Raw genomic sequence first — 25,897 nt, forward strand, 5'->3', positions numbered from 1 at the left:
GGTTAGAAATCTGTGACCTACAATGAGTTGTCATAGAAACTGATTGGAATGTTCCAGCTCAAAACTCACTTTAAAATAACAGGTTACAGGCAACGTGGCTCGTTTGGCTCCAAGATCTGGAGTCTGTCCCCACACCAAAAATCTTCTGCCAGCTCTGGGTGACAGGGAGTGTTTCACTTCTCTTTTGGATGGATGCTGCAGTTGCCTGCGGTACGGGGATGTTCCCAGAGCAGGGGGATGGACTAGAATCAGAGGAGGGAGCTGGAGGAGCTGCCTGAGCAGCATCCAGAGCAAGCGTGGCCAGGGTGGGAGTGGGGAGCTGGCCCACGGTCACCCGTGCACGTGCCTTTTGTCTCCTCTGTGCCACCTCCAAGAACTGTGCCTGTTTTCCACAGGGCAGTTGTTTTCAGACCTCTCTCTGTATCTGTTCTGTGCTGCAAGGGGGTTGGAAAGCCTTTGTTGTGATGTGTGATGGGGGGACCTTGTAGAGAGCCTTGTGCTCACAGGCTCTCCCCTCTAGTGCCTGCTGTGCTCCCTGCAGGCTCCTGGCACTGCCTGCTTGCTCCGTTGTCTTGGTTGAGGAGCTCTGGGAGCCTGTGGCCACCCTGGCTCAGGGTTACACTGACTTTTGCAGTGCTGCATCTCTCCTGTTCTTTCTCAGCACACTCAGGGTTCACTGGGAGAGTTTGCTGTGCCTGTCGATAAAGCTGCTGCCTCCTTCTCTCCTGCTTTTCCAGCCGTGTGATAAAGCCCCTACAGCTTTAGAGCCTTTAGAACAAGGAGAGGGTAACGAGTCCTCTGTTCACCTGCAGAGAGAGGAGTTGATGCGGTCATAGAAGACATGGAGAGCCAGAGAGATCAGCTGGAATGGGACCAAATTAAATGCATTTGCTCTGCAATGTTCCATTAATGCCAAGTAATTACCACATACAGCGGGACTTTTGTTTTGTTTTGTTTCATTTTGGCACAAGAGAATTCTTTCCAAATACAAATGCATGAGGCTGGCCGGGCTGCTGGGCTCTTAGGTGAATTATAACAAGCCTTCCCTATTCCCATATGTTCCTCTCACTTCCTTCTGGCATTTGAAAAGCTGGCAATGCAAAGATGGGAAATGCAAATGCAGCGAGGAAGTCTCATTCCCAGTGGCAGTGTTGCTGGTTCTGCTCCTCTGGAGCAGGCTCCTGCCCTGACTTTTATCCCCAGGATGCTGCCTCGGGAAATTCAAAGGGGTCTAAAGATGGATAGCAGAGAAATGTTCCAGCTAGAGGAAAATTTTCATCGGGGCATAAAATCCTCCCAGTATTTTAGGGCCCAGTCAGCAGTAAATGTAACAATTCTCAACAGAGGCCACACTCTCCTCTCTGCTGTAGTGAAGAGCTGATAGTTTGTCCTGGATTTATTTTGAGGACTGTCTGGAGATAAAACCAAAGCTTTGAGGTCTGTGGCCACTCCAGATTTCCTTGTACTGTCCCAGTCCTGCAAATCCCCAGGTGCCACCTTAAGGCTGAGGGGTTGCTCAGGACCTCTGCCTAAAGATCACTGTCACTCTTGGGAAAGCATTCCAAATTTTATGCTTTTTATAAAATGAGGGGGAAGGAATCTGAGGCCTCTGTGATAAGGTAAGTGACCAGTACCTGCTCTGAATGTGCTTTATTTTGCTGGAAGTCTCCCTTGGAAATACCTGTTACAGATGTCCTATTACAATGGACTCTAGTTTTGCATATAATTGACCTCTGTGATTTACAGGTTGTCTTTAGCTGATCATTCCAGACTTTATTGAACTCTTCTAGAGTTGCAAATAAAAAAGCAAACAAAGTGATCATGAATCTTGTGTAAGGTTTTTGTCTTTGGATCTAAAATGAAGTCAAGGTAATAGTCGTACGAAAGCCCTTGAGTGCTAAGAAGCAGAGGGGGGTGTACAGTGGTGTTGGCTGAGATTAATAAATCAGTCAATAAATGAGACCTTTGATTTGAAGCAGGAGCTGCCATCCCAAAGAGCAGAGCTGCCTGGTTCTTCCTGTGCTGCCAAATAATCAGAGACCCAAGGTTTGGTGGGAGGGAGGGGATCCTCTCTCCTCCTCCCCACTGCTGGCACCCTCACTTACAAGCAGTGCTGGGCTGAAGGGGTTTCTCCAGGAGCTCTAATTACCCAAATTTATTTCAAAGCCTTATGCCTCTCTATGCAGCTCCTAATAGGGGCTTTTTGCAGTAGCATTCACACCAGGAATGTTGTTTTTTATTCTCTAGATACCACTCATTTGGTTTCCTGTTGTTGGCAGAATGTATTGATGGTGTTCCCTCCTGCCTTAAGGAGCTGGCATATGATGGAGTGTGCCAGCCCTGAATCCAAGCTGAAATTCTCCTCCTACCTATTTCCCTCAGCCTCTCCCTCAGATTGTGTTGGTATCCCTAGAAGTTGAAGACCTTCATTTCATCTGCAGGCTCAAGCCTTGGATTCACCAGGAGTGGGCACCTGGAGTAGGGTTTATAGCATTGCAAGGACTGGATCTTGGATGTGTGTGTTCTCCTGCCTGGGAAAGGAAAAAACCCATGAAATCAATTAAAATAGAATAGATCAGGTGCTGTGGTGCATAAAGAACAAGTTTTAGAGCATGAAGCATGTCGTGGGTAATATAACTCACCTTTTTGATCCTTCCTTTGCAGCCACAGAGACTTAAAACCAGAGAACCTACTGCTGGACGAGAAGAACAACATCCGGATAGCAGACTTTGGGATGGCATCACTGCAGGTTGGGGACAGCTTGTTAGAAACCAGCTGTGGGTGAGTGTCTCAGAACAGACTGCAAACATCAGGGGTAGATTCCAGACAGGAAAGTTGGCTGTAGTGAGGGATTCAGTGTGACTGACAGACTTACCCTGGGTGTTGGTGTTTCCCAGGGAGGTAATAAGGGATGTGGTTCATGTAGTGTCCAAGATTGCTAAAAGAGGAGTTTTTAGTCATGGAATGGTTTGGGTTGGGAGGGACCTTTCAAGGTCATCTATTTCAACCCCCTGCACTCAGCAGGGACATCTGCAACCAGAGCAGGTTGCTCAGAGCCCTGGAATAGATCTGGAATAGTTCCAGGGATGGGGCATCGACCAACTCTCTGGGCAACCTGGGCCAGGGGCTCACCATGCTCATTGTAAAACATTTCTTTCTTCTTTGTAGTCTGTCTCCCCCCCTTTAGTTTCAAGTACTTTGCAGTGAAAAGCAGGCCTCTGTAGCTATCCCATATGGGTATAAAATCAAAGATTTCAGGTATGGCTTCATCTGCTTATGCTGGTGAGTGTTTGACTTGACTGACTGTGTAATTTTGGGGGAACTGAGAGCAGTAGTGTTAGCTGGTTTTAAGAAGCAGCTTGAAAAATATTAAGGAGTGAATAAAAAAAAAACAGATCTCAGGGCTGTGAAGTGGGGTTTGCCTGTCGTGATGAGGCTGCAGCTTGCAGCTCTTCCTCCTCATGCTCCACACTGCTTCGTGTCAGCTCCCACGCAGGACTGGCAGGGAGCAGCAGGAGGGTCCTCCCTGGGCCTGGATGCAGCCACGGGGGAGGCTGCTTGGAAGAGTATTGCAGGGGCAATCTGCAAACATTTCCATGGCAATATTGCCAGCAGGAGCTCTCTAGGAATTTCCAAGGGAGCCAGAGATAAGCCCTGTTGCTGAGCAAAGCCTGGGTGCCTGGCTGGGGACAGGATGATGTCTCGTCACCATCACCTTTGGGGCACCCCTGGATCATGTCCCTGCACCCCCCCAAAGCTGTTTCTGAGCCAAAGCTGTTCAGGGTAGATGTGGAGCCATCGTGGATCCTTGTACAGCCCCTGCCTCTCAGTCCTGAGCTGTACAGCTCTGCTGCATCTATCACCTCCCCCATGAATAATGGATAGCAAAACTCTTTGAAGTTCATGCTGGGATGGAGTGCTGGGTGATGAGTACACTGAGACCCACCCGTTCCTTTCTGTCCACGTCGAGTCAAGATTTGACCTCTGAACAGCACAGATGAAAAGCCAAGAGGCTCTGAGTCTGCACATCTGTTGCTTGCAAATGCTTTCAAACCTCTTCTTTAGATCAGGAAGTGAAGTCCTCCCTGCAGTTCCCACAGAGCTCTTTCAGATGGATTTTTCCCCTTTCCTTCCATGAAAAAAACCCAAGAGGAAGCACAAAACCCAACCCAGTCTCACGTTGCTCTGTAGGATTTGCAGACTCCTCGGGATCCTCCCAGTAGGGTTCCTGCTCTCGTTAGCACTGGGCTCTGGAGTCTCAAAGGGAAACTTCTTCCCATGAGCTGTGCTGGAATTCAAACCTCCGTGCTTCCAGCAGAGCCAGCCCCACGTTGGGGCCTGAAAACCAGCTAATAAAGAAATCAATGGAACGGAAGAGATGTGCCTGTAATAAACAGGACCCAGCAGCCAGGCTCTGATCTCCTGCCTTGCAGATGCATTTCAAGTGTGGTGCCAATCACTAGGCTTCCGTGTGAGCTATTACACCACTTCATTAGTTCTCCTGGCATGGAGCCCAGCGTGGCTGATACTGGTGTCTTCTGATCTCTCTGGTTTGGAGGGTGAAGGAAGGGAGGAAGATGTAACAACGTGCTACACTGTGCAGGAAGAAAGGCAGGCCAGTGAGGGCTCCTTTCCCTCGGAGCACACACAGTAACCAACCCCAGAGCTCTGCAAGGCAACAGCTCTACCTCCCCTTGCAGTTGGTACATTCAGCCAGCATGAAAAGGAACAAAACAGAGGGAGCCAGGGCCGTGGTGCTGAGCTCTAATGAGATGCTCCTCTGTGCACCCAGAAGTTAATTTCCAGAATGGTTTCCTCTGTGCTGTGAACGAGGTGGGGCTGTAACACTCCCATCCACAGCCACAGGAGGAGCCTCCAGGTATTCCTGGCACTCAGTGGGGGGATCAGATGGGCTGGAGCCCTGTGGTGCAGCTCTCTCTGGCAGTGCAGCAGCTCTGCAACAAGTTCTGTGCTGTCAGGAGGGAGCTGCTAAGTCCAATCCCAAGTTTGGGTAGGCTTGAGGTCATGGCAGAGCCTTGCCTGGCTTCGTGGAGATCATCATGTAGCCTGGAGTGTGTTTTGTTGTGTACCTCAGGTCAGTGGGGTCTGGGAACTGCTCCTTGGAGCTGCATGGTTTTCTGGAGCTTCCTGGAGAAACAATCCACATCCAGTCCTGTTGTGATTGTGTGGGAGAAGGGAGGTGAGGATGGGCTTGGATTCATTGACATAACCTGTCACTGGTAGATGGCACACTGGGCTGTAACAAATCCCCATGCCTGGGAATGAATACTGCTCAAATCCTGCCTGCACAGCACAGAGGAATAAGCTGCAGTTTTAAACGTGTGTCTTTAGAGCCTTGAGGGGAAGAGGAGCTGTGTGAAGGGGCTGCAGAGCCAGGCAGTCTGATGGAGGAGTGGCCCTTGACATGCCAGAGTGACCCGGTGGGGCTCTGCACTCCTCCAGGAGCTGGGCAGAGAGCAGACAGGGAAGATGTGGTAGGATGGTGCTTCTGTTCATTTAGATCTCTTCAGCTCTTCCTCCACCTTACCCATCCAGGTGAGGAGAGGGGAGACACCCCTGTCTCTTCACAGCAATGCTTCCCAACATCTCACAACAGACGTTGTCCAGTCCATCCTGAGTCACCACTGGGCAGGAAGAGTGAGTGCCTGGAGGTTAAACCTCAGGATGGAGACACAGGGGATCTCAGCTCGATTTCTTACCACTGCTGAAGACATTCAGGGTGGTCTTGGGCAAGATGCATTATCTTCCTCTGCTTCAGCTCTCCCTCTCAGTGAGGCATTGCAGCACCTGAGTTGCTCTGAGCATAAATTGCAGTCACTTCTATAGGAGTCTTGGAAAAGCAGGAAGGGTTGGGGCATTCCCTGGACCTTGTTCCCTTTTCTTGAACCAAAAGGGCTAAAATGAAGGATTCAAAAGGATGCTGTTGAGTTACAGCTCTTGGGAGTTTGTAAAGATCCTTCCTAATTCCCCTTGTTCCTTACAGAAACCTGGCAAAGTATATTTTTGCCATCTCTTCTCCCTGTTTCACTCCCTGCAGCTTTGAAGCACTGAGTCCTACTGGATGGAGGTTGGTGGGAGCTGCCAGGTGACCCAGAACCCACAGCAGTGCTAGTCTGTGTTGCCTGCCTCCAAGATGCTCTATCCCAAAAAAGAGCTAGGAGAGAGTGACATGGAAATGTAGCATAGAGTCACAGAATCGTTTGGGTTGGAAGGGACCTTTCAAGGTCATCCAGTCCAACCCCCTGCCCTGAGCAGGGACATCCCCAGCTAGAGCAGGGTGCTCAGAGCTCCATCCAACCTCCCCTGGAATGGTTCCAGGGATGAGGCTTCTACCACCTCTCTGGGCAACCTGGGCCAGGGGCTCACCATGCCCAGTGTATAAATATTCTTTCTCAGATTTGACCCCCCCTTTTCTTGGATTTGACCCCAAATCCAAGATCCTTTTCTCTTTTCCACCAGGTTCCAGCTCTAGTTTCCCCCACCTGATCATCCCAGACACTTGTTGTCAGTCCTGGATCTATTTTCCATTGGTTTTGTGCTTACTTTGTTGTAAAGTTCAGCACCTTTTGATGACCCAGGCACAGCAGCTCATAGTATCAGTTTCAGGTAGAAAAACTGTTCTGTCAATTCACCATTGGAGGGAGAATCTTGATCCTGATGCCTCAGAGAGCTGCTGCTAGCAAATGCAAACTGCAGTTTCCTAGTGGCAATTGGAGTAAATTTTTCTAGAGAATGCAAACAAAAGTGCAAGTTTTCCCTTTGCAGTTGAGGGTAGTAGAAATTTTCCTACAATTTTCTTAAAAGCATTTAGTTTAGAGGAAGAAAGTGGAAATGTTTTGGCCCGTACACAGCATGCACACAAACATGAAACTCTTTTGAGGCAGACAAGAAGCAAAGGAAAATGTTCTTAAATTGATGGTAAGTCATAAGTAACTTAAAATGAGGATTCTAGGTGGAAATACCAGACAATCTTATTAATAACCATTAATACCAGCCTTGCCTATGATACATCCCCAGTTATGTTAAAAGAGCTTAAAGTCTGCAAGATCAAGCACTGAGAATTTAAGATGGGCTTTTCTTCACATTGCCAGTAGAAGATCAACTTTTAGGATATGTCCTACAATTATGAGCTTGTACAGGGTTTTCTGACAAATCTTGGCCTCATTTGGGGTTTGGGTAGTGTGATTTTTTTGGGTAAGCAGCTATTTAATGTTTGGTTTGTCCTCACCATTCATTTTATGGGTTCATTGGTAATTTCTGCTGGCTGCTTTCAAGCCATGCTGTGGATGCCAGGTAGGATTTTCATCGTGGCATCTTAGGTGTACAAATATTAATTATACTGTTTTCACATTATATTTGGCACGTTGATCTGGTTGTTTCCCTTGCTATGAGGACATGTGATTCTGCTGAATGAAACTCAGTTATCAACCAGTTTTGAGCATGCAGGCTGAGGACATGTGATTCTGCTGAATTAAAGTTATCAACCAGTTTTGAGCATGCAGGTGGATACTCTGGAGCCTCATATCTCAGAGTGCTCTGTCACAGTCCCTTCCTTGGAGAGCAGGGTGCCAGCCAACTGCAGCTGCTGCTCCACAGGCTTGGAAATGTTGGTAATCCAACTTGGGAGGAAATCACCCTGTGATTTTTGAAAACTGGGGGACCCACCAGTCATAATTCCCTGTGAACGTCTTGGTTTAAGGCATTTGTTCCTTTTCTTTCACAGAAGGACTCTGTGGAAGGGGCAGAGAGTGTTTGATTCTCCAGGATCTCAGTCAGATGAGTCTATCACAAGCTTGTCCTTCATGCCACAAAACTTCCCTCACATTGCTGCAGACTTTCCAGCTTTGGCCCCAAGAGGCCTTGGGGAATTGTGTTGGTTGGAGGAGACCTTCAAGATCAAGTCCAACCATTAATGTAACACTTCCAGGTCACCACTAACCTGTGTCCCTCAGCACCTCATCTACATGGCTTTTAAACCCCTCCAGGGATGGGGACTCCACCACTGCCCTGGGCAGCCTGGGCCAGGGCTGGACAACTCTTTCAGTGAAGAAGTTTTGCCTAATGTCCAACTTAAACCTCCCCTTGCACAATTTGAGGCTGTTTCCTCTTGTCTATCACTTGTTTTGTGGGAGGAGTACATCCAGTTCCTCACCCTGGCTTACACCCTGAGTGCAGCAGAACCTCCTCAAGCTTTATTTTAGCAGTTCTTAACTTATCAATACTTAACTCTGCAGTCGTGATGCCCTTTTCATACAGGGGGTTGTTTCATTTCTTGAATTAAGATCTCTTAAAGGTTCTAAGTCTTAATAATTTGCACTGATGTATTAAATCATGAACTGAATTGCAGATTCCTCCCCCCAAAAAAGTGGTTGTGCTTGAGGAGTAAATGGCTGTGAGACAGCTGAGGGTGGATGCTGGTTTCTGGTGTAAAGTTAAATGATTGAGTGGAAGCTTTAATGGCAAAATAGACTCAGCCTTAACGACAGCTACTGCCTTAATTACAGGCTCACCTACAGCTCCTGCCCTGACTACCCACTGCTGCTGGAGCTGTTTCTTCAGGCTCTGCCTGTTCCCTGTGATCTGAGGCTGTCGCTTTCTCTGCTCAGGATGTGCTCTAACTTCTGTCCTTCTCCTGGAGAATTCCCTTTATCCATTTTGCTGCTCCTCTGGTGTTCCCCTTCATCTCAGCCCTTTGGTACCCAGCATGGGGGGAAGGCACAGGCAGCCTTTCCCACTAGTGAGTAGCTTCTGTCCCTGACAGCCAGCGTGGAGATGGTGATTAGCAGGGTGGGGAGAAGGCACTCCAGCCATGCAAGCAACAAGAGCAGCTAGATGTGGGAGGACTTCAGTGCCTCCTGGATCAAGGTAACCTCATGCATAACAAAAACAGAGGGAAGGAGACTTCTTGTTCCTCCTCCCCTGCAGAAATTCTGCCTCCAGCTTGTGAGGCCTAAAGATAGCACTCAAAGGAGCTTTTCTTCCCCAGATGGTGCCCTCTTAAGGCATGGAACCAAGGCCACATCCTTGGTGGGACCTGGGAAGCCATGAGGCAGTGTAATATCTTATTTGTGACACTGAGGAGTAGGTTCACACTGTGCTTCTTGACCAACCAACTGCTTCTCCAGTTGTGTTACCTGTATTCCCAGATAACCCACACACGGGTGGTGGATTTTTGGGTGCCCAGTGCAGGTCTCTTACCTACATAATGCAACCTGTAGGTCACAGGCACATCACATCTGCACTGAAGATGTGACCCTGGTTGTCTCGGATCTACTGTAGCTGCTCCATATCTTGATGTGCACAGATCATCACCTACTCTCCTAGTTCCTCAGCAGAAATCCAGGATGGCTGCATGGATAGCCACACTTCTTCCCCAACACCTGACTCACCTGTCCAGGGCTGTCCTAGATTTCACCACTGCACTCTGACTTGAAATCCAACCTAAATCCTTTGCTAAGGCCCCTCAATTACTGCAGCCTGGAGTCAGAGCTGTGAATGACCATCCCAAGAGCCCTTCCAGTCCCAGGCAGGCTCGCCTGGGAAATTCCACATCACCCTTGGAATAAACACTGCCAGCATCAGGGCTGCTTTTTTTTTGCAGCAGCAGCAGTACCCACAGGCAGCAACTGCTTCTTGATCCTGCTGAGTGATACACTCGTTTGTTATCAAGGGCAGATTGTGGCTTTTGCTGCTCAGAGATGTGGCTGAAGGCTGAGGAGGTGGCCTAGGGGAGGAGGAAGGGAATGTAGCTCTTGACACACGGATATTGAATAATTAGTGATAAGAGCCAAAGAAATATTCATGACTCTGTAGAAGCATAAATAGATTTTTGATTAAATTTGAGATTTCTCTTTTAAAGCTGTTGACGTTGCTCTGTGATTGGCAGCATGGAAATGAGTTTTCTATGGATTCTGGCTGACCAGAGGATCCCTTTTAGAGCTGTTAGTCAAGATAATGCTGCAGATATCTGCTTAGTGTGTGCTGGCAAGAATTCAGAATGGCTCTGCCAGGAACCCCTGCTCTCTGGGCAGTTGCAGTGCAGCTGCTGAGTGATTGAATCAATCTAACATGTTCAAAGGATTTATTGTAGCATTTTCTCCACTCGCTCTCCTAAATTTTAGCAGGATTTCAGTGGTGCCTTGTAGGACACCCAGCAGATTGCACTGCACCCCAGCTGACTGCAGGAAGGTAAATGCTTCAAGTGTATTTTTTAGAGGGGCACATAAATAGCTGCCTACCTGTCTCAGGTTCCTCTCAACACTTAGGTTCTGCTGTTCAAGGGTTTCAGCACAGGAAGCTGTGGAGGTGGTTGCATTGCTCAGCATCCACAATTAAGAGTTCTGAAATCTTTGTTGGAGTCATTGCAGACAAGTAAAAACTCAGAAGCACTCTGGAGATTGAGGTGCTGGCTCTTCCAGTGCATCCCAGACAGCACAGCCAGCCTGAAAGCATTCTGCTGAAGGCTGATGCTGACCTGTACAGGACACCCTGAGAGGTCAGGTTCAGTTTCCAGAGCAGCCACAGGCAGCACCTGCAGCAGCTATTGAATGTGTCTTCGTGACTCACCTCTGGGGAAGGGCAGTGGTGGCTTCTGCCTCCCAGGGGCTAAAACTCATGGAAGACTGAGGGACTTGGGCACACTAAATGGCAGGAGCTCAGATGTTCCCTAGGTTGTGTCCTCACTCCTTTGTCACCCCCTGATACGCTTCCCAACGTGATTCCATCATTCTGAATGTGTTAGAACCAGTGGTGACTGAACTGAGTGAGGGTCCATCATCTATTGTCCTCCTTAGACTCTTTGCTGCCACTTTTTTTCTTCCAAATTCTGTTTTCATTGCTGCCTTCCCTACAGCTCCCATGCTGTGCTCTCCCACTGTTAAGCAGTGTCACACTGGTGACAATTGGGCTGTGCTTGTCCAGTCTTGGGTTGCAGTCCCACTTCTGGTGCTGCCTCTTAATTCCATCAAAGCTCTTGCCCTAAAAGGTCAAATCCTCGTGCACATCCCACTTAATTCAGCCCCAGGAACCTCTGTGAGGTGTGAAAGCTGTGGTGGCACTGCTCTTGTTTTAGTTGGACGAGGAGGCTCGTGGTGAAGTCCTGGTCACCCTTTCCAAGCTGCAGCTTTTAAAAGCATGAAGGATCCTTGTCCATGGCTGTATGGCTGTGGGGACAGAGCTGCCAGGAGACCCTGGGTAGTGTGTCCTACCCACTAGGCACAAGCCCATCCTTTTGGGTCAACATTGGCCAGCTCTCAGAGGGAAGTCTCTGCTTTTCATTACCTGCTTTGACTCTCAAATCAAGTTTTTTAACATCCAGACACTTGGGATCAGTGCTGAGCAGCTAGACCTAGTTAGAATACCTGTGACAGCCTCATAAATGGGAGGGTATTAAATATTGTACTAAGCTTTCCAAATTCTACCTCTCCTAGTACCTGTGAGGGATCAACTCCTGGCTCAAAGCTTTGCTGTCAAGGTAGCCTCAGTCCCCAGTGTCCCCTGAGTTTATTACCCCTCCCTGCCAAGAGCTGTGATCCCAAATCGGGGCGCGGCGCGCCCACGGGGACGACATTTTACCATAAGATAAATGCAGTGTGGATGGAAATTCAATTAAGGGGCTGTCTCCCTGGGCATTAACGAAGCATCCCAGCACAAAGCCAAGCTCACCCTGCTGCTGGGCTGCTCATTACTTTGGGAGACAGGCACTGCCCAGCCACGCTGGCGTTTGTCACGAGAAACAAATGCGGAGACGAGGACGGGCTCGGGGGCTGCTGGGAGGTGTCAGCATAAACAATAGCATGATTTGCACACAGGCCTCAGACAGTTGGCTTCCCTTTTACTTGTCAAGTTATTTTAATGAAGGCTATAAAATAAATAGCCGTGGCTATAATCTTTAGGAATTAAAATGATTACCTGGCAAGCCGAAGTAATTAACTATTCTCAGGCGGGAATCAAACCAGAGATAGATGGGTGGAAGGATGCAAAAAGAATATATTAACTCACTAGGTAATAATGCTGCTGGTTTTTTTTAAAGGGAAAAAAAAATATTGCATGTTGAAATCGTGTATGGGCAGCTTTTCTGGAGTAATTGGGAGCAGTCTTAGAAGGAGAGATGCAAGGTTTGTTTTAGGGATGCAAGGTGTGGTTTAGGGATGGGTGTGTTTGGTCTGAAAATAGCACCCTGTCTTTTTTTCATACAAAGGCAGTGTAGTGTGAGCCTGCCCTCTGAGCTGGTGGGGCTGGAGTTGTAGACCCAGAACATGCCTGATCTTCCTTCCTTGCTTTGCAGAAATTCATCTTAAGGCCAGAGAATTTTGAGTTGTGCTCGTGCTCGACCGTTTTCTGAGTTTCAGAGAAATGTGTTCTCACTGAGGCAGGGGACAGAGCTCTGGTTTTGCACACTTGTGTCCTGGAGAAGCGAGCCAGTCAGGATTCTGCTAAACAACATGGAAATGCACATAATCCTTAAATGCCAGGCTGTTACATGCTTCATTTGACTGTATTTTGTGTTTCAGATCACCACATTATGCGTGCCCTGAAGTCATCCGGGTAAGTTGGTTAACATTAGTGTGTATAAATATATAGAACTATGTATTTTTTTCAGTGTCACTCCTTGCAAGGCTGCAGGTAGACCTTCTGTCCAGGAAGCCTGCAGGAGGCAGGCAGTGCTAGAGAGGACAGAAGGAAGGTACCAAGCGTTTTGTTTGCTTGGCCCAGCTCTGAATCAGGCCACACTGACCACACGAGGGAAATGATGGTGTGTTACTCTCACAGTCCCCTCCCTGCCACAAGGTCAGACAGAAACACAGCAGCCTCCTTTGACTTGATCCTCCCACCCAGGGGATCATGTCCCATATGCCTTCCCATCTCTGAGGTAGTGTCATGGCAGTGGAAGAACCAGGGTTGGCTGTCGGTGATGCTGGTTTCATTAAACACTAAGAACTCTCCTTCCCCTCTGCTCTCCCTTTGTCCTCTGAAAATAAATATCCAAGATTTCAGTGGCCCCTTTTTTCCTTCCCCTCTTTTGAAACACATCTTGAATGTAAAGCCAAGCAGGAAACACGTGGAAGAGCCTCTTAGGACAACACCATGAGTTCACAACTCATGTGTCTGGTGACAAGCTCCCTGAAGAACCAGGGAAGAGAAAAACACCTTGTTGACATCCTTAATGCTCCTTTGACACCATTTAAGTGCCAGGTCTAATCACTCCTGATTTATCCACCATTCCTGCCCTGCTCCCAGCTTTGGAACCTGTTCTTGCAGACCCCAGAGAAGACTGTCAAACAATATTCACAAAACTTCAACTCATGGGCTGTGTCTTGGCCGCCTAGTTGGGAAGACCACCTTGGGAAGCAGGTTGCTGAGTTGAAATGTGGGGGTTCCCATTCTCCCCTCCCTTTTTCTCCAGAGATAATGACTCCATTTCCTAGTGAGCCCTCTTCTGAACCTCTGTGTCGTTGCTGTGCAGGGAGAAAAATACGATGGGAGGAAAGCAGACGTCTGGAGCTGTGGAGTCATTTTATTTGCGTTGCTAGTGGTGAGTCACCTTGCACTACCCTTTCAAAAGAGGAGAAAAATCTGAAAATGCTGCTCTATTTAATGGTGGTTCTAGTGACATCATGTGCAGATGGGGTTTTTTTAGTTCCCCTATTTTTGTCTCTCTCGATTGCATCTGTTCCTTGTATTTCTGCATCAATCCCAAAGGAATGGCAGGAGGAATAGTCCCCTGCTGCTTTGGGATGCTGCTGCCCTGCACAGGAGAGCATGGACATGCATCAAAAGCTTTGTCTCCATAAATGCTCCTCGTTGTTTTCTGCTACTGCAGCACATTTTTTGACTGGGAGGGATGCACAGGGTTACAACTCCAGGATACAGAGAGTGTCAGCTAACGTTGATCCTTCCCAAGATCAAAATACAGCTGGATTTGGGAAGCATTTGATTTTTCTGCTCTGTGCCTATATGTGTTCCAGCAGGTGTGTATCTATCTCTCTCCATATATATATATATATTAACTGCAGTGTTTTATCAAGAGAAGATTCGAGTGCAACAATTTTGTTCCATGCAAGCATTGAGCTACATTTTAATTTGGTGCACTTGGGAATTTCAAACTGAGCCAGTAGTACAAAGTTTAAATTAGTTTCCATCTGGCTCAGTAATTCTTTAGCATTCAAAATGTGGTATCTTGGAACTTACCCTTCTTTCCATCAAAGTTTCAGTTCCCTGGGGAATTTATTCTGCTTTGCAGGGGTAATGTAAGAGTCCTAAAGAGGCACCAATTGGATGTCCAGCTGAAGGCAGACAAGCTTGGCACTTGTTATTGATTTCCATCATAGAATGTAGGAAAATAGGTTTTATATCCACCTAAGAATCTGCCACCTGCAGATTGAATCCTGAAAATGAGAACAGCTTTTATGTGCATATTACAATTTCTGTATCTCTCATAGTTCGAGTTATCATCAACAATTATAAAATATAACAAGCCTGAAGTCAAATTTCCATGTCCCTGTAGATTTATTAGTAAACCTAATTACTCCACTTAAATGTTTGATTTTGACACGAGCACAATGTATAGTCAAGAGTTAGATTCTGCCCCTTATTTTTGTGTACAATGCTTGGAAAATTTTAAAGGCTTTTTGTTTCAAAAAAATATACAGGTAAGTTTTTTAGTGGCCTGAATCAAAATACCTTGAAGTTACCTCAGTATGATGCTGTAATTCTCCTTTACTGCTCTTATTCTTTTTTTGGTTTTAGTCATTACAATTCACTGACATTTCTGAACTGGAAAAAATCTTCTCTTGATGTTGCAAGGGAAGAATTTTAACTCTCTCACTTGGTCATCTATTGCTCCTGAGCAGCTATTTTCATGGTTAATAAAATAGAAGTGTATAATGAGCTCTTAATATAGCTTCTGGAATTTGGAAAGAATAGAAGAGAGAAGGTGTCAAGATGGTTGGATTTCTGGGAGCAGGCTTTTCATTTTCAGGAGGATTTTCTGACAAGATTTGGTGCCTCTCTCGCTACATCTTCATCTGTTCCTACATATATACATGAGCCTGGGAAACGATAGAAATCAGTCTATTATTGACAGAGAGTGCAGAGCTCTCCAGTTAATTATGTCAGGACAAACCCTACAAAAACTCTCAAGCTATAATAGCAGGAGGTAGTCCTGAAAGAGCTGGAGTTGTTATCTTCTGGAAACGCCACAGAGCTGCCTTGCTGACTTCATCGTGGCTTAAATTGTGTTAGCCAAAGCTCTGAACTATCAGAACTGATTTTCCTTTAAGTCTGGAGCTGTTAGGACAAAAGCAGGTAACTCAGGAGGTGGGGTACAGAAGACAGGAGGCTCTTCAAGGCCACTCCAGTGAGCAAACAGCAGGAACTGGTTCCCAGGAGCAGACGCCATCAGGTGGGACTTTGGAGGCTTGGGTAAATGGAGCTGCTGGTCTCCCAAAACCATTGGGATGACTTCTGGTCTCCCAAAACCACAGGGATCACTTCTGGTCTCCCAGAACCATAGAGATGACTTCTGGTCTCCCAAAACCATAGGGATGACTTCTGGTCTCCCAAAACCATAGGGATCACTTCTGGTCTCCCAGAACCACAGGGATCACTTCTGGTCTCCCAGAACCATAGGGATCACTTCTGGTCTCCCAAAACCATAGGGATGACTTCTGGTCTCCCAAAACCATAGGGATCACTTCTCCAGATGCACAACTCACTGTAGTAAGAGCAGGGCCAGAAATGACAACATAAAGCTCCATTATCACAGCAGCTGACAGCTTGCAGCTTCCCACAGACCACCCTGCAAACCAAGGAAGCTCAGCACCTACTAGAATTAGGCAGCAAAGGGAGGAAGTGAGAATCTCTAGGAAGGTGCAGACTTGCTATAAAAGGGTATCAGCTTCAGCTGGTGGAGTTATCCTCAAGATTTCAGCTTCTTTTTTTCCCCCCCTTTTCATCCTTGCAGCAAGGATAGGTCTTTTGCTGCTTTTTTTGTGGCAAGCTGATGATCTATTCAAAGCTTAATATCAGCCAAAAAAAAACCCTCAAGCCATTCACAGAAGTGAACTCCAGTAAGGAAGCAATAGGAACTGGGGACCTGGCCCCAGCATGGGGCTGGATGGGGTGTGTGAAACAGGTAGAAAATCTGCAGCTTCCAAAGGCTGCTGGTGGTTCAGGTGTCTTTCAGCAGTGTCATTTCACTGCTCCATCAGACAGAGGATGCTCCTTACTGACAGTCCCTCAAATGCTGCTCACCTCCTTTTCAATGTCTGCAATAAATGTGTCTCAGGAAGATTAAAAATAAGGAGACGATCAACATTGCTGCTGTGAAAGTATGCCCAGGAGGAATACCAGCAGATCAAAAGCTTGAGCTGAATTGAAGGGAATCCATGCATCTTTGGTGAATTTGCCTGGGAAGGCAATTTCATATTTTTGTGTTAGGTTTTATACTGGTAGTCATTTTGTAATTAAAGGTCTAATAAAAAAAAACTCTGTCCTCATTTTACTTCCCTACGTCGGAGAAAATGCAGGATTATTTCTATGTTTTTTTCACTTTTTATAACAATTCACACGAGCTGACTTGCTCTTTCCCCTTCTCTCACCACGTTTCTCCTGGCTTTTCTCCTCTTCCCCTCCCTGACTGCCCTGTGCCCCCCTTTTTATAACAATTCACACGAGCTGAGTTGCCCTTTCCCCTTCTCTCACCACCTTTCTCCTGGCTTTTCTCCCCTTCCCCTCCCTGACTGCCCTGTGCCCCTCTCTGCCCTCCCCCCCTGCAGGGTGCCCTGCCTTTCGACGACGACAACCTGCGGCAGCTGCTGGAGAAGGTGAAACGTGGAGTGTTCCACATGCCCCACTTCATCCCCCCCGACTGCCAGAACCTCCTGCGGGGGATGATTGAAGTGGATGCCTCGAAACGTCTCACGGTAAGCAGGGATTTGCTGCCAGTCACCTGGGCAAGGCTTCACTTGTCACCTCCTCGGGCTTATGGTTGAACAGTTAAATGACCCGTTGACTTGCTGCCACCTCCATGGGTTTCCTCCTGAGCACAGGAGTTGGTGGAGCCTTTGGGAAGGTGTTAGTTACCTTCTCTGGTGAGCCACGAGGGTGGATTTCCTTTGTGCCCCTTCTCTGGCTTTATAATTCTCCTATGTATGGAGCAACGGGCACTTAGAGGAAATCCCTCCTAACATCATCGTGGTCCCCCTGCCCCATTTGCACATTTTGGAGTCCCCCTGAGTTGTCTGGCTCTCCTGGCTGGCACAGCAGTTTGTCAGGGATGTGTTTGAAAGGGCAAAACTGTTAGGACTATTCCTAGAAGCTTTGCTGTCAAACAGATGATGCTTTTCTTGTATTTCTGACAAAAGGGATGGCTCCTCACATCATGCCACGCAACCTGCGTCGTGCTCTCTCCTGCATTTCCTCTGCATGATCCTCCAGCAGCCTTCAGAGCAAGTGTCTTCCCTCCCAGCCTGCTCCTTGATCTCCTGCCCTGTGGTCCTGAGCACAGTGTTGTGCTCCTGGCACTTGGCACTGAGTATTGTGCCCTAGATCCTTTGCATCTAGGATACGATCCCACCTCTCCAACAGAGACCCTGCCAGGGTACAGAGTGCTGTGTAGTGATTGTGCCCTTCATTAACACCGTGTTAACGTTGGGGGCAATGAAAAAGGAAACTGAATTAGCAATTAAAATCATTTTGGAAAGCAAGATTGCCTGCTTGTCAGTGGAGGCGTCTGCCTCTGTGGGTACGTTGCCCTTGTAAATCCTATTGTCAGGCTGTGGGGATGATTTGATACAGATATACTAAGCTCACAGATTCTGAGTGGGAGTTGGTATAAAGAAATGTAAATTTAAAACTCCTCCTGGTTCCTCAGTCTGCTAAAATATTTATAAATAAACTCTCAGATCACTGCTTGGCCTCGCTGCTGAGGCTGCTACGGAGGGGACCTGGGGAGGGAGGCACCTGCCTGTGAGAAGGAGGGAGCTGGAACTCCCTCCCCAACTCTCTGCAGGGTGGTACCTGGCAGCTGCAGCTGGGGTTTTGTGCCTCAGCCACTGCAGAACCAGGTCACGTTGCCTTGGGTGGCAGAGGTGGGAAGTTCTCCATGCTGTGACTGGGATCCCTGCTCCTGCACGCTGCAGCCCTCACGTCTGCAGTACATAAGATTGGGTGGGGGGAAAAAAGCCATGACTGAAAATATTAGATACTTTAAACAGCCATTTTAAAACGGAGTTTTAAAGAGTCTTTTTCCAAGTGTTTTCATGGAAAGAATGCTGCAGAGGTTAGGGCTGGACCCTGAGGGCATGGGACAGCTGTTCCAAGAAAGCCACCAGGTCCCTCTCTAGCTCCCTTTCCTTCCCATAACAGCTTTTCTGGTGGTTTTGTGTCTGTCAGATCTCTCAGTGCTGATGGTTTAGGTGTGCCAAGGAGCAGATGATTAAATGTGAGGTGTTCTTCAGATTGTTCTGACTTTTTCCAGAGAGCATAGCCCCAAAATGTTTTGAGCTGTGTAATACAGCAGAGAATGTACACACGTGAGAGAGAAAACAGTTGAGGTAAATTGAGGTCGCAGAGTGACACACACACACACACACACACACCCCTAGACCTTTTCCTGATCAAAATTAAGCTCTTATTTCCTCAGGGAGGGGAAAAAAAAAGCCAGATTGGATAGTTATTGACAAGCACTACCCGGCGAATGGTGAATAAGAATTTGAAATAAAACATATTCAAGAGCTGAGAGCCGGGAGGGGGAAAAAAAAGAAAGGATAGCTCTTTGTTGTTAGCTGCAATCCTATTTTCATTATTTTAGGGTCTGTGGGTTTGCTGTCCCTGCTGCTGTCACACTTCCATGCTGCTAGCAGAAGGGAGCTCTTTGTTTACTGCACAGGAGCTGGGAATACATGGTGCATTCTGAGGAGAGATCTGAATTCTGTTTGAGCTGTGTCCTGTGGAAAAAGGGTATAAATAAGGGTTTCTTTGGAAGCCTCTATTCCTAGAAAACACCTCACTTGAAGCAATTTGATATTTATACAAAGATCTGAGGGAAATTGTGGCTGGGGTACAATAAGTACAGATGTAGCTGTTGCCATTACTGGTCGTTTGCTCGATATCTGGCTGGTGAATTCAGCAGAAAAACACAGGGAAGTGTAAGGCCACTAGGAATTTTTTTTTTCCCCTTCATTTTTCCCTTCCCCTCTCTGCTTTGTTCCTTTTTTGATTTGTGTGTCTTTCCCTTTTCATCCAGCTGCATTTCCCTGGGTGCAGTAATTGCCATTTCACAGCACACCCACACCTTCCCCAGCCCATCTGTTACAACCAGCAACAAACCCAGAACTAGTGTTCACATTCAGCTGCCATCCTTGGGCTTCAGAGCTAGAGCTTGAGAGGATTCATGGAGAGGAGGTTCAGTTATTGCTGCTGGCCTTTTCCTGCCTTCAGAAACAGGCATCACCTTTCTTTGTGTGTGATTTTTTTTCCTATTTATGGAGAGAAGACTTTATTGTGTCTCAGTGGAACGTTGTTCACCATCACCATGTGTTACCTAGCCTCAGGTATGGTTGGTGGGATGTCCTTGACCACTCTCCATACCTGGCCTGTTCTGCTAAACATGCTTTAGAAGAAAAGAATCCATGTCTTGCTTTCTCTAGGCCACAAAAGTTGATCCTAGCTGGTGGTCATGGTTTTTCTAGCCACCTATGTTCATGAAAGATGAAATCAAACCAAGAAGGAGTGCCAAGGAGGTCAGCATCTGAGAGAGCCCATCTGAACAGCACAGGGTAAAAGAGCTCCACTTGGTTGGCACAGATGGTGTCTAAGAAAGGTGGTGCTGGTCGCCTGCATGTTCATTAGAGGTAATTACTAGGGAGAGAAGGATTATTTAAACTGAAGGAAGACACTGGCACAAAAATGTATGTCTAATGGCCTTATGTGAAAGCAGGCTAGAAATGGGGAGTGTTTTAGCCCTATTAGTGGGGTTCTGGGACACTGAGCAGTGCTGGGAGGGAGGAGTGAACTCGTTTGAAGCTTGAGGAGGTTTGGGGAGGAGCGAGTGCTCTCGGTGCCTGCAGTGCTGCAGGGGGAGGTTTCTTTTAGCTATGTGCTCTTCAGAAAGGGATTTTTTTTTTTCCCCTTGGAGTTTTCAAATGATTCAGCATCTCTACAGCAGAGAATTACAGCTCCTGTGGTGAAATCCATTTGCAGTCTCAGATGAAAGTTTCTTCTGCAGAAACACAGAGGCCAAGGGGAGAGTGAGGAGCTTTTGGTCCACGTTCTTTGTAAAGATGAGTGAGCATCGTTCAGAGCAGGTACTGCAGAACAAGCCATCCTGATAGAGCTGTTATTGTTCCAGTGCTGACGTTTGATTCCAGGGTAGGAAGACTTCTCTTCCATGTTGGGTGTCCACATAGCCTGAAATACCCATCCCTGAACATCATTCAACTGGAGTTGCACACGTTTTCTGAATCCCCTCTCTGCTCTCTCATTTTGTTTCATTCCTGGATCTAATCTCTGCTAATGATGGACCACAGCATCTAAGGAATGTTAGAAAAAATTAACAAGGGAAGACTTAACCTGATTCCTTCTTCATTTTTCTCAAAGGTCCTAGGGCAGGGTGCCTATCACATCACTTAAATTATCTCACTTCTCCACATGTAGAATGGAGGTAATTGTCCCGTTGATGTTTGGGCTTAAGCTCTTGGCTGCCAAGGGCCTTTTCATGCATTACACATGTCACACAGTGACTCCTTACCCTTGCCAAGGTCCCCAGAGGCTGCTGTGGTGCTCCTGACACAGATAATGGGTTTACTGGTGCTGTTTGCACTGCCAGCTTGAGTCCTTTGGCCAGGAAACTGTGTAGTCTTGAAACTACACAGGAGGTCTAAAGCTCAGACTGGAGGATCTTCTGAATGAGGAGGATTCATCTGAGGTGTGGGTCAGTTTGGTGCACAGATGGGTCTGAGACTGTTCCCTTTCTGGACAGGGAACATTGAAGCTTGACAGGGGTTCAAGCCCAGAAGCCCTCATCCATATCCACAGACTCAGAGAACATTTTTCTGCAGGTCAGAACGTTTTCAGCCTGGCAGTGGCTCTGCTGAGGTTGGTGCTGAGGATGCAGACAGCACTGCCTCATTTTCCATCTGCCTGTCTGTCTCCATCTGTTGTTCCCTGCCCTAGAACTCAGAAGTAAGCTCCTTGGGGGAGGAGACCTCCCTTCCTGAGGAGCTCCTGCAGCCCTCTCCCACCCTGGGTCTCTCATCCCAGACTGGGCTCCCTCAATATACAACTATTATATATTTGATATGTGGATTTTGATAGGAAATCTCCTCTCTGGCTGTGCCCGTGGGACAGATCTGAGCCTGGTTTGTTGTTTCAGAGATGACATCAGGAGACGATTGCCTGCGGTGGCTGGGAGATATTAGGGAGCAGCATTTTTACAGCTTCCACCAAATGGCATTAAATTGGGCGAACTCGTGTGCAAACAGCAAGAAGAAGAACCCTCTGGGAAGGGTTGTTAAATGCCTCCCTCACTTAAATGCGTTTAAACGTTGTGTTTAAATGAAGGCAGGAGGAGTGAGAGCAGCTCCCACTGTGGATCTCCCTCCCCTGCACTGCTGAGGAAAAGCACACAGGCTTCTCCCTGTCAAAACCAATCGCCCTCCCATCACCCTCCTGTCACTTTAATGCAGCCAAAAAGCAACAAAGCGTTAATTAATTACCTTTAAAAAAGCAGTGGAGGTGTTGGCAGCAGCAGGCACGCCTGTAGTAACACTCCAAAGCGATTAAGTTCAAATTGGAGCAGGAATTGGGTTTGTAGAATATTTTTCATAGCTGGGATATCCCCGTGTCCCTCCCCACGGTGGTTTTGGTGTGGATTGAACGGAAGAGAAGCTGTGAGATCTCTCCTACATCTTCCAACATACATCCCGAGGTGCTACAGGGCCACTCTCCCAGAAAAATTCTGTGGGTTCATTAGCCTGAAGGAGGTTAATCAGCAGGGATGGGCAGAAGGGATTTCTCTGTGACATCTCTGAAGGAGCCCAGAGGTTCTGTGACTGAGATGTGAACTGGTGACCCTCCTTCCTTCCCCATCTCTGGCTCAGGGAGTGAAGTGCTGCTGTCTGCTTCCCGATGGCATCTCTGCACATCACAGGCACAGAAAAACAATGTGACCCACGGAGACAGAAAATGCACCAGGAGAAGCAGGCATGAAAGAGGCTTGGACATCACTTAGCTGGATCATCTGCATCTTGTCTGCAGTCATTAATGTCTCCAGCCCTCCACGTGGTGCACATGGAGTCACGGGGGGATGTGCATCTCCCAGGGAGGTTTTACCCAGCCCAGGAGGGTACAGCACACTCCTCAGCAGATCCTCACAGTACTGTGGACCTGATGAGCAGCCGTGCTAAAATCCTGTCCCACAGAACTGTGTGCTGGGGGTGCTGGTGCTCCCAGCTCCAGCTGGACCTGCAAGTACCATCTGCACCTCTGGCTGCAGTGTTGGAACAGACTCGGTTCTAAAGGAGGCTCTTTGTCTCTCACACTCACCCCTCCAGCCTCCTGTCAGCTTTCCTAAGCTGCATTCCCAGGTTTCTTTACAGGACAAACCCTGTCTCACTTAAAAACTGATCTCCTGTAGAGCTGACCTCAGCTCTTCCTGGTTTCCCAGGTCTCCAGTTCCTTCCTCTCTGTGCCAACCACTTACCTTCTATCTCTGAGATTCTGGTGTTTGTCCATTCCTCTCTTTATTCATTTTTTTTCCCCTCCAATTCTCATTATTCTGGGATTGAAGTGGAAGGTAATGAGAGCAGGACAGCTGCCTCCGTTCTTCCCGACCAGTTTAATGGGTCTGTGATTTCATCTCATGGCTGTTAGCACTGAAGTTCCCTTCCAGCTCTCACCTGCTTGTGGCACAGACAGAACCCTCTGTGTGTTGCTCTGCATGAACAAAGGTGCTTCAGAGTGAGGAATATGAGAAATACTGTCCTCAGAATGAACAGCCCCTGGGCATCTATGAAAAGTTCTTTTCTACTGCGATGATTCTTCAAAAAAAAGACCAGATTAGGAGATTGGGAAGGTTCTGCTGCTGGATGAACTGTTTGTTCTCTCTACAGTTGAGAGTTTCTTGTGGAAAAAGGGTGTCACTTGCTCTTCCCTGTGCTTGTGGAGGTCATGGTCAGTGTGGTCAGCATGGCTGTGCAGGGCCACTGCCCTTGCAGCTTTGGCCAGTCCTTTGTTACCTCTTAAAATGCCTCTGTGTGAAATGGGAAAGAGGGAAGGGAAAGAAATTTGCAGTGTGCTGCTCAGGCAGGGGCACCATAAATGGTATTATCTTGACATAGAACCTTATTCTGCTTGGCCATTAGATTTTGATGATAAATGTGAAGCCAGCCAAGAATGGGTCCTGGGAGAAGGTTGTACCACACATGCACCATTTATTTTGTTTATTCACGTTATTCGTTTGAACCTGTTTCTGTTTCCTTCTCTCTTTTTTCCCCAAAACAAAGCTAGAAATGAACTTTAAGAGGAAAGAATCAGCTGCTAGACACATAAAGAGAGGAGCTGTTTGTTTGCTTCAGTTCAGTTATAGAGGAGAAGGGCTTGAGAAGGGAAAAACTTCCCAAAACACTTGCCTCTGAAGTCTTGTACTTATGTGTTTTCCTGGGATTTGCTCCTGCCTGCTTCCTTCTGTCCTGAATTAGTCTCATTCCCAGGGGGGTGGGTGAGGATGAGGATGCTCCGTGTGGGACATAAAGTTCCTGTTGTTTGCACAGCTCCAGCTCCAGAATGTTGGACTTATTTGAACAAGCCCTGAATAAGGATGTCTTGTGGAGTTACCTTTCCTGTTTGCAGCACTAATCCCTTGTTCTCTTTTCCTTTACAGCTAGAACATATTCAGAAACACATATGGTATATGTAAGTAGCTCTTTTTTAATTCACTTTTGCATGCAGTCGTTGGTTCTGATATGAGAGCTGATAGTCTCCTGATCTCTGAAGGGAGAGGCTGGAGTTTGAGAGCAGCTTTCACACAGAGAGAGAAAGAGGCAGAGGACAGAAAGGCATCTAATATTTCATTTTTACCCTTAGCTACTTCTATAACTTCAGCTCTGTACATATCTAGCCAGGAACATTTTACTAACAGTTGTTTGAAATAAAACCTTCAGCCCAATAACTTGCTGTGTTAAAAAGATACCTGCAAGTGGTCAGCAAAAAAAAAACAACCCCAAATAACAGCCACGTTTAGTTTGCTACCCAAGTGCCACAGACAATCCCCTCTAATACCTTCTTGAGGAGAAAGCTTTCATTTCTTCCTTCTTGGCATCTTGCCTTTTCCCCGAAGTAGAAACAAAAATGATGATGCTGATAAGTAGGCACCTATGACACAAGAGCTTTTCTGTCTCATAATCCCTCCTCCTCCTCCTTCTTCACAGCAAGCTGAGAGGCTGCTGCTGACCTTGTAACCTGTTGATGTGAGAGTAGTTCTGTGACTTGATTAAAAGCAGCAGTCTTGGCAGTGAGATGGGAGGTCTGTGAGGAGAGCCCGTGCCTGTCGAGTGGTTTGGGTCCAAGGAAGATTGATGCCTTTTAGAAATGACCTTGCTCTTTGTGTAGCCTTAATAGTATTTCAAGAAACTGAAGTAAATCACTTTTTTTTTTTAATACTGATGATACCTAACCAAACTAAGGAGAATACTTCACAGAAGTAGGATAGAATTCTATGATTCTGTGATGCTTTGATACCTGCTTCTCAGCATCAGCATCCCTGCAGGTTCCCCAGGTGGGTGGGAAAGAAAGTCCTGCCTTCATAAGCCTCTCTCTGCTCTTGGGAAATACCTGAGGATGATAGGAACTGATGTTTAAACCAGGAAAAAAAGAAAAACCACCTTTGTTTTGATTTGTTGGGTTTTATCTAATTCTCTCCTATGGGCAAAGTTCACTTCTGGAGTTATTTGGCTTTGATAGGACCTGAGAGCATTCAACAGTTTGTTGAATAACATGTTTTTTTCCTTGGTTGACCTGAGATGGTGGCAGCACTCTGCCAGTGGCTTCTTCATGCTCTCTACAGTTACCACTTGGCACCTTTTCCAGCCAAAGGAGGGCTGGAGTGTTGTTTGCCACAGGTATCTGGTTTTTAAACTCAAATGTAGAAGAAACAGAGGGAGAATCTCTAACAGTCATCTCCAAAATGTCTCTTCCTGGAGTGAGATGAGGGGACTTTCTCTGTGCTTTGATCAGAACAGGAAATAAAATGAAAAGTCATTGATCACATGTCATTATTCTGAACTCCCCCTCAAGATTTTTGCCTGGAAGTGTTCAGCTGCTGGAGGACAGTTGTCCCAGGCTCATGCACAGTTAGGCAGGGGCAGTTTCATCACTTTATTCTATATTTTAGCATGTGAAGACTTTTTTTCTTTGCAGGCATAAGTGTTTGGACATTTTCACATACTTTTCCATGAAGGGCAGACTCTCTGATGATTGGCACAGTAGTAAACAGTTTTTTACCCCAGTGGAAATAGCATCTGAGGCTGTTTTCCAGGAGCAGAAGCTGAGTTTTGTGAAAGCAAACCTCCCTGAGACTCCCAGTGTAGTTGGTGCAGAGAGAGAAAGACTCTCCAGAAGCCTGTTCAGGTTGCCTAAAACAACATTTCTGCTCAAAATAGCTTTTTTAATGAGTCTCTCTTTCATTTTCTCTATCCTAGCCATGGATTGACCTCAGGAGGTTAACCTCCTTTGGCTAAATTTAGTCTGTGAACGACCCTGCCACCTCCAGAACTCAACTACTTTCATCTGGGAAAGTTCCCCAGCCTCTTTGCATTCACTTTGCCTGGAAATATTGATGCTGACAGAGAGGGAGGGGTTCTAAGTGTTTTACTCT

At 47.0% G+C, this 25,897-nt stretch overlaps 1 protein-coding gene across 1 annotated transcript in view; it reads left to right on the forward strand.

The window, feature by feature from the left end:
• Nucleotides 1–2,664: 2,664 nt before the first annotated feature.
• Nucleotides 2,665–25,897, forward strand: part of LOC103769313 (serine/threonine-protein kinase BRSK2) — a gene marked incomplete at its 5' end in the record, with an annotated part of 77,857 nt that continues 54,624 nt past the window's right edge. Inside the window, 5 exons of the mRNA XM_008936499.1 lie at nt 2,665–2,781; nt 12,534–12,567; nt 13,487–13,555; nt 16,800–16,946; nt 23,906–23,937. Coding sequence (XP_008934747.1) covers nt 2,665–2,781; nt 12,534–12,567; nt 13,487–13,555; nt 16,800–16,946; nt 23,906–23,937 — 399 coding nt within the window. The remainder of the gene's footprint in view (nt 2,782–12,533; nt 12,568–13,486; nt 13,556–16,799; nt 16,947–23,905; nt 23,938–25,897) is intronic.

This window comes from Merops nubicus, unplaced genomic scaffold (genome assembly GCF_000691845.1).
Source record: "Merops nubicus isolate BGI_N331 unplaced genomic scaffold, ASM69184v1 scaffold7473, whole genome shotgun sequence".
In the NCBI taxonomy this organism is placed as follows: domain Eukaryota; kingdom Metazoa; phylum Chordata; class Aves; order Coraciiformes; family Meropidae; genus Merops; species Merops nubicus.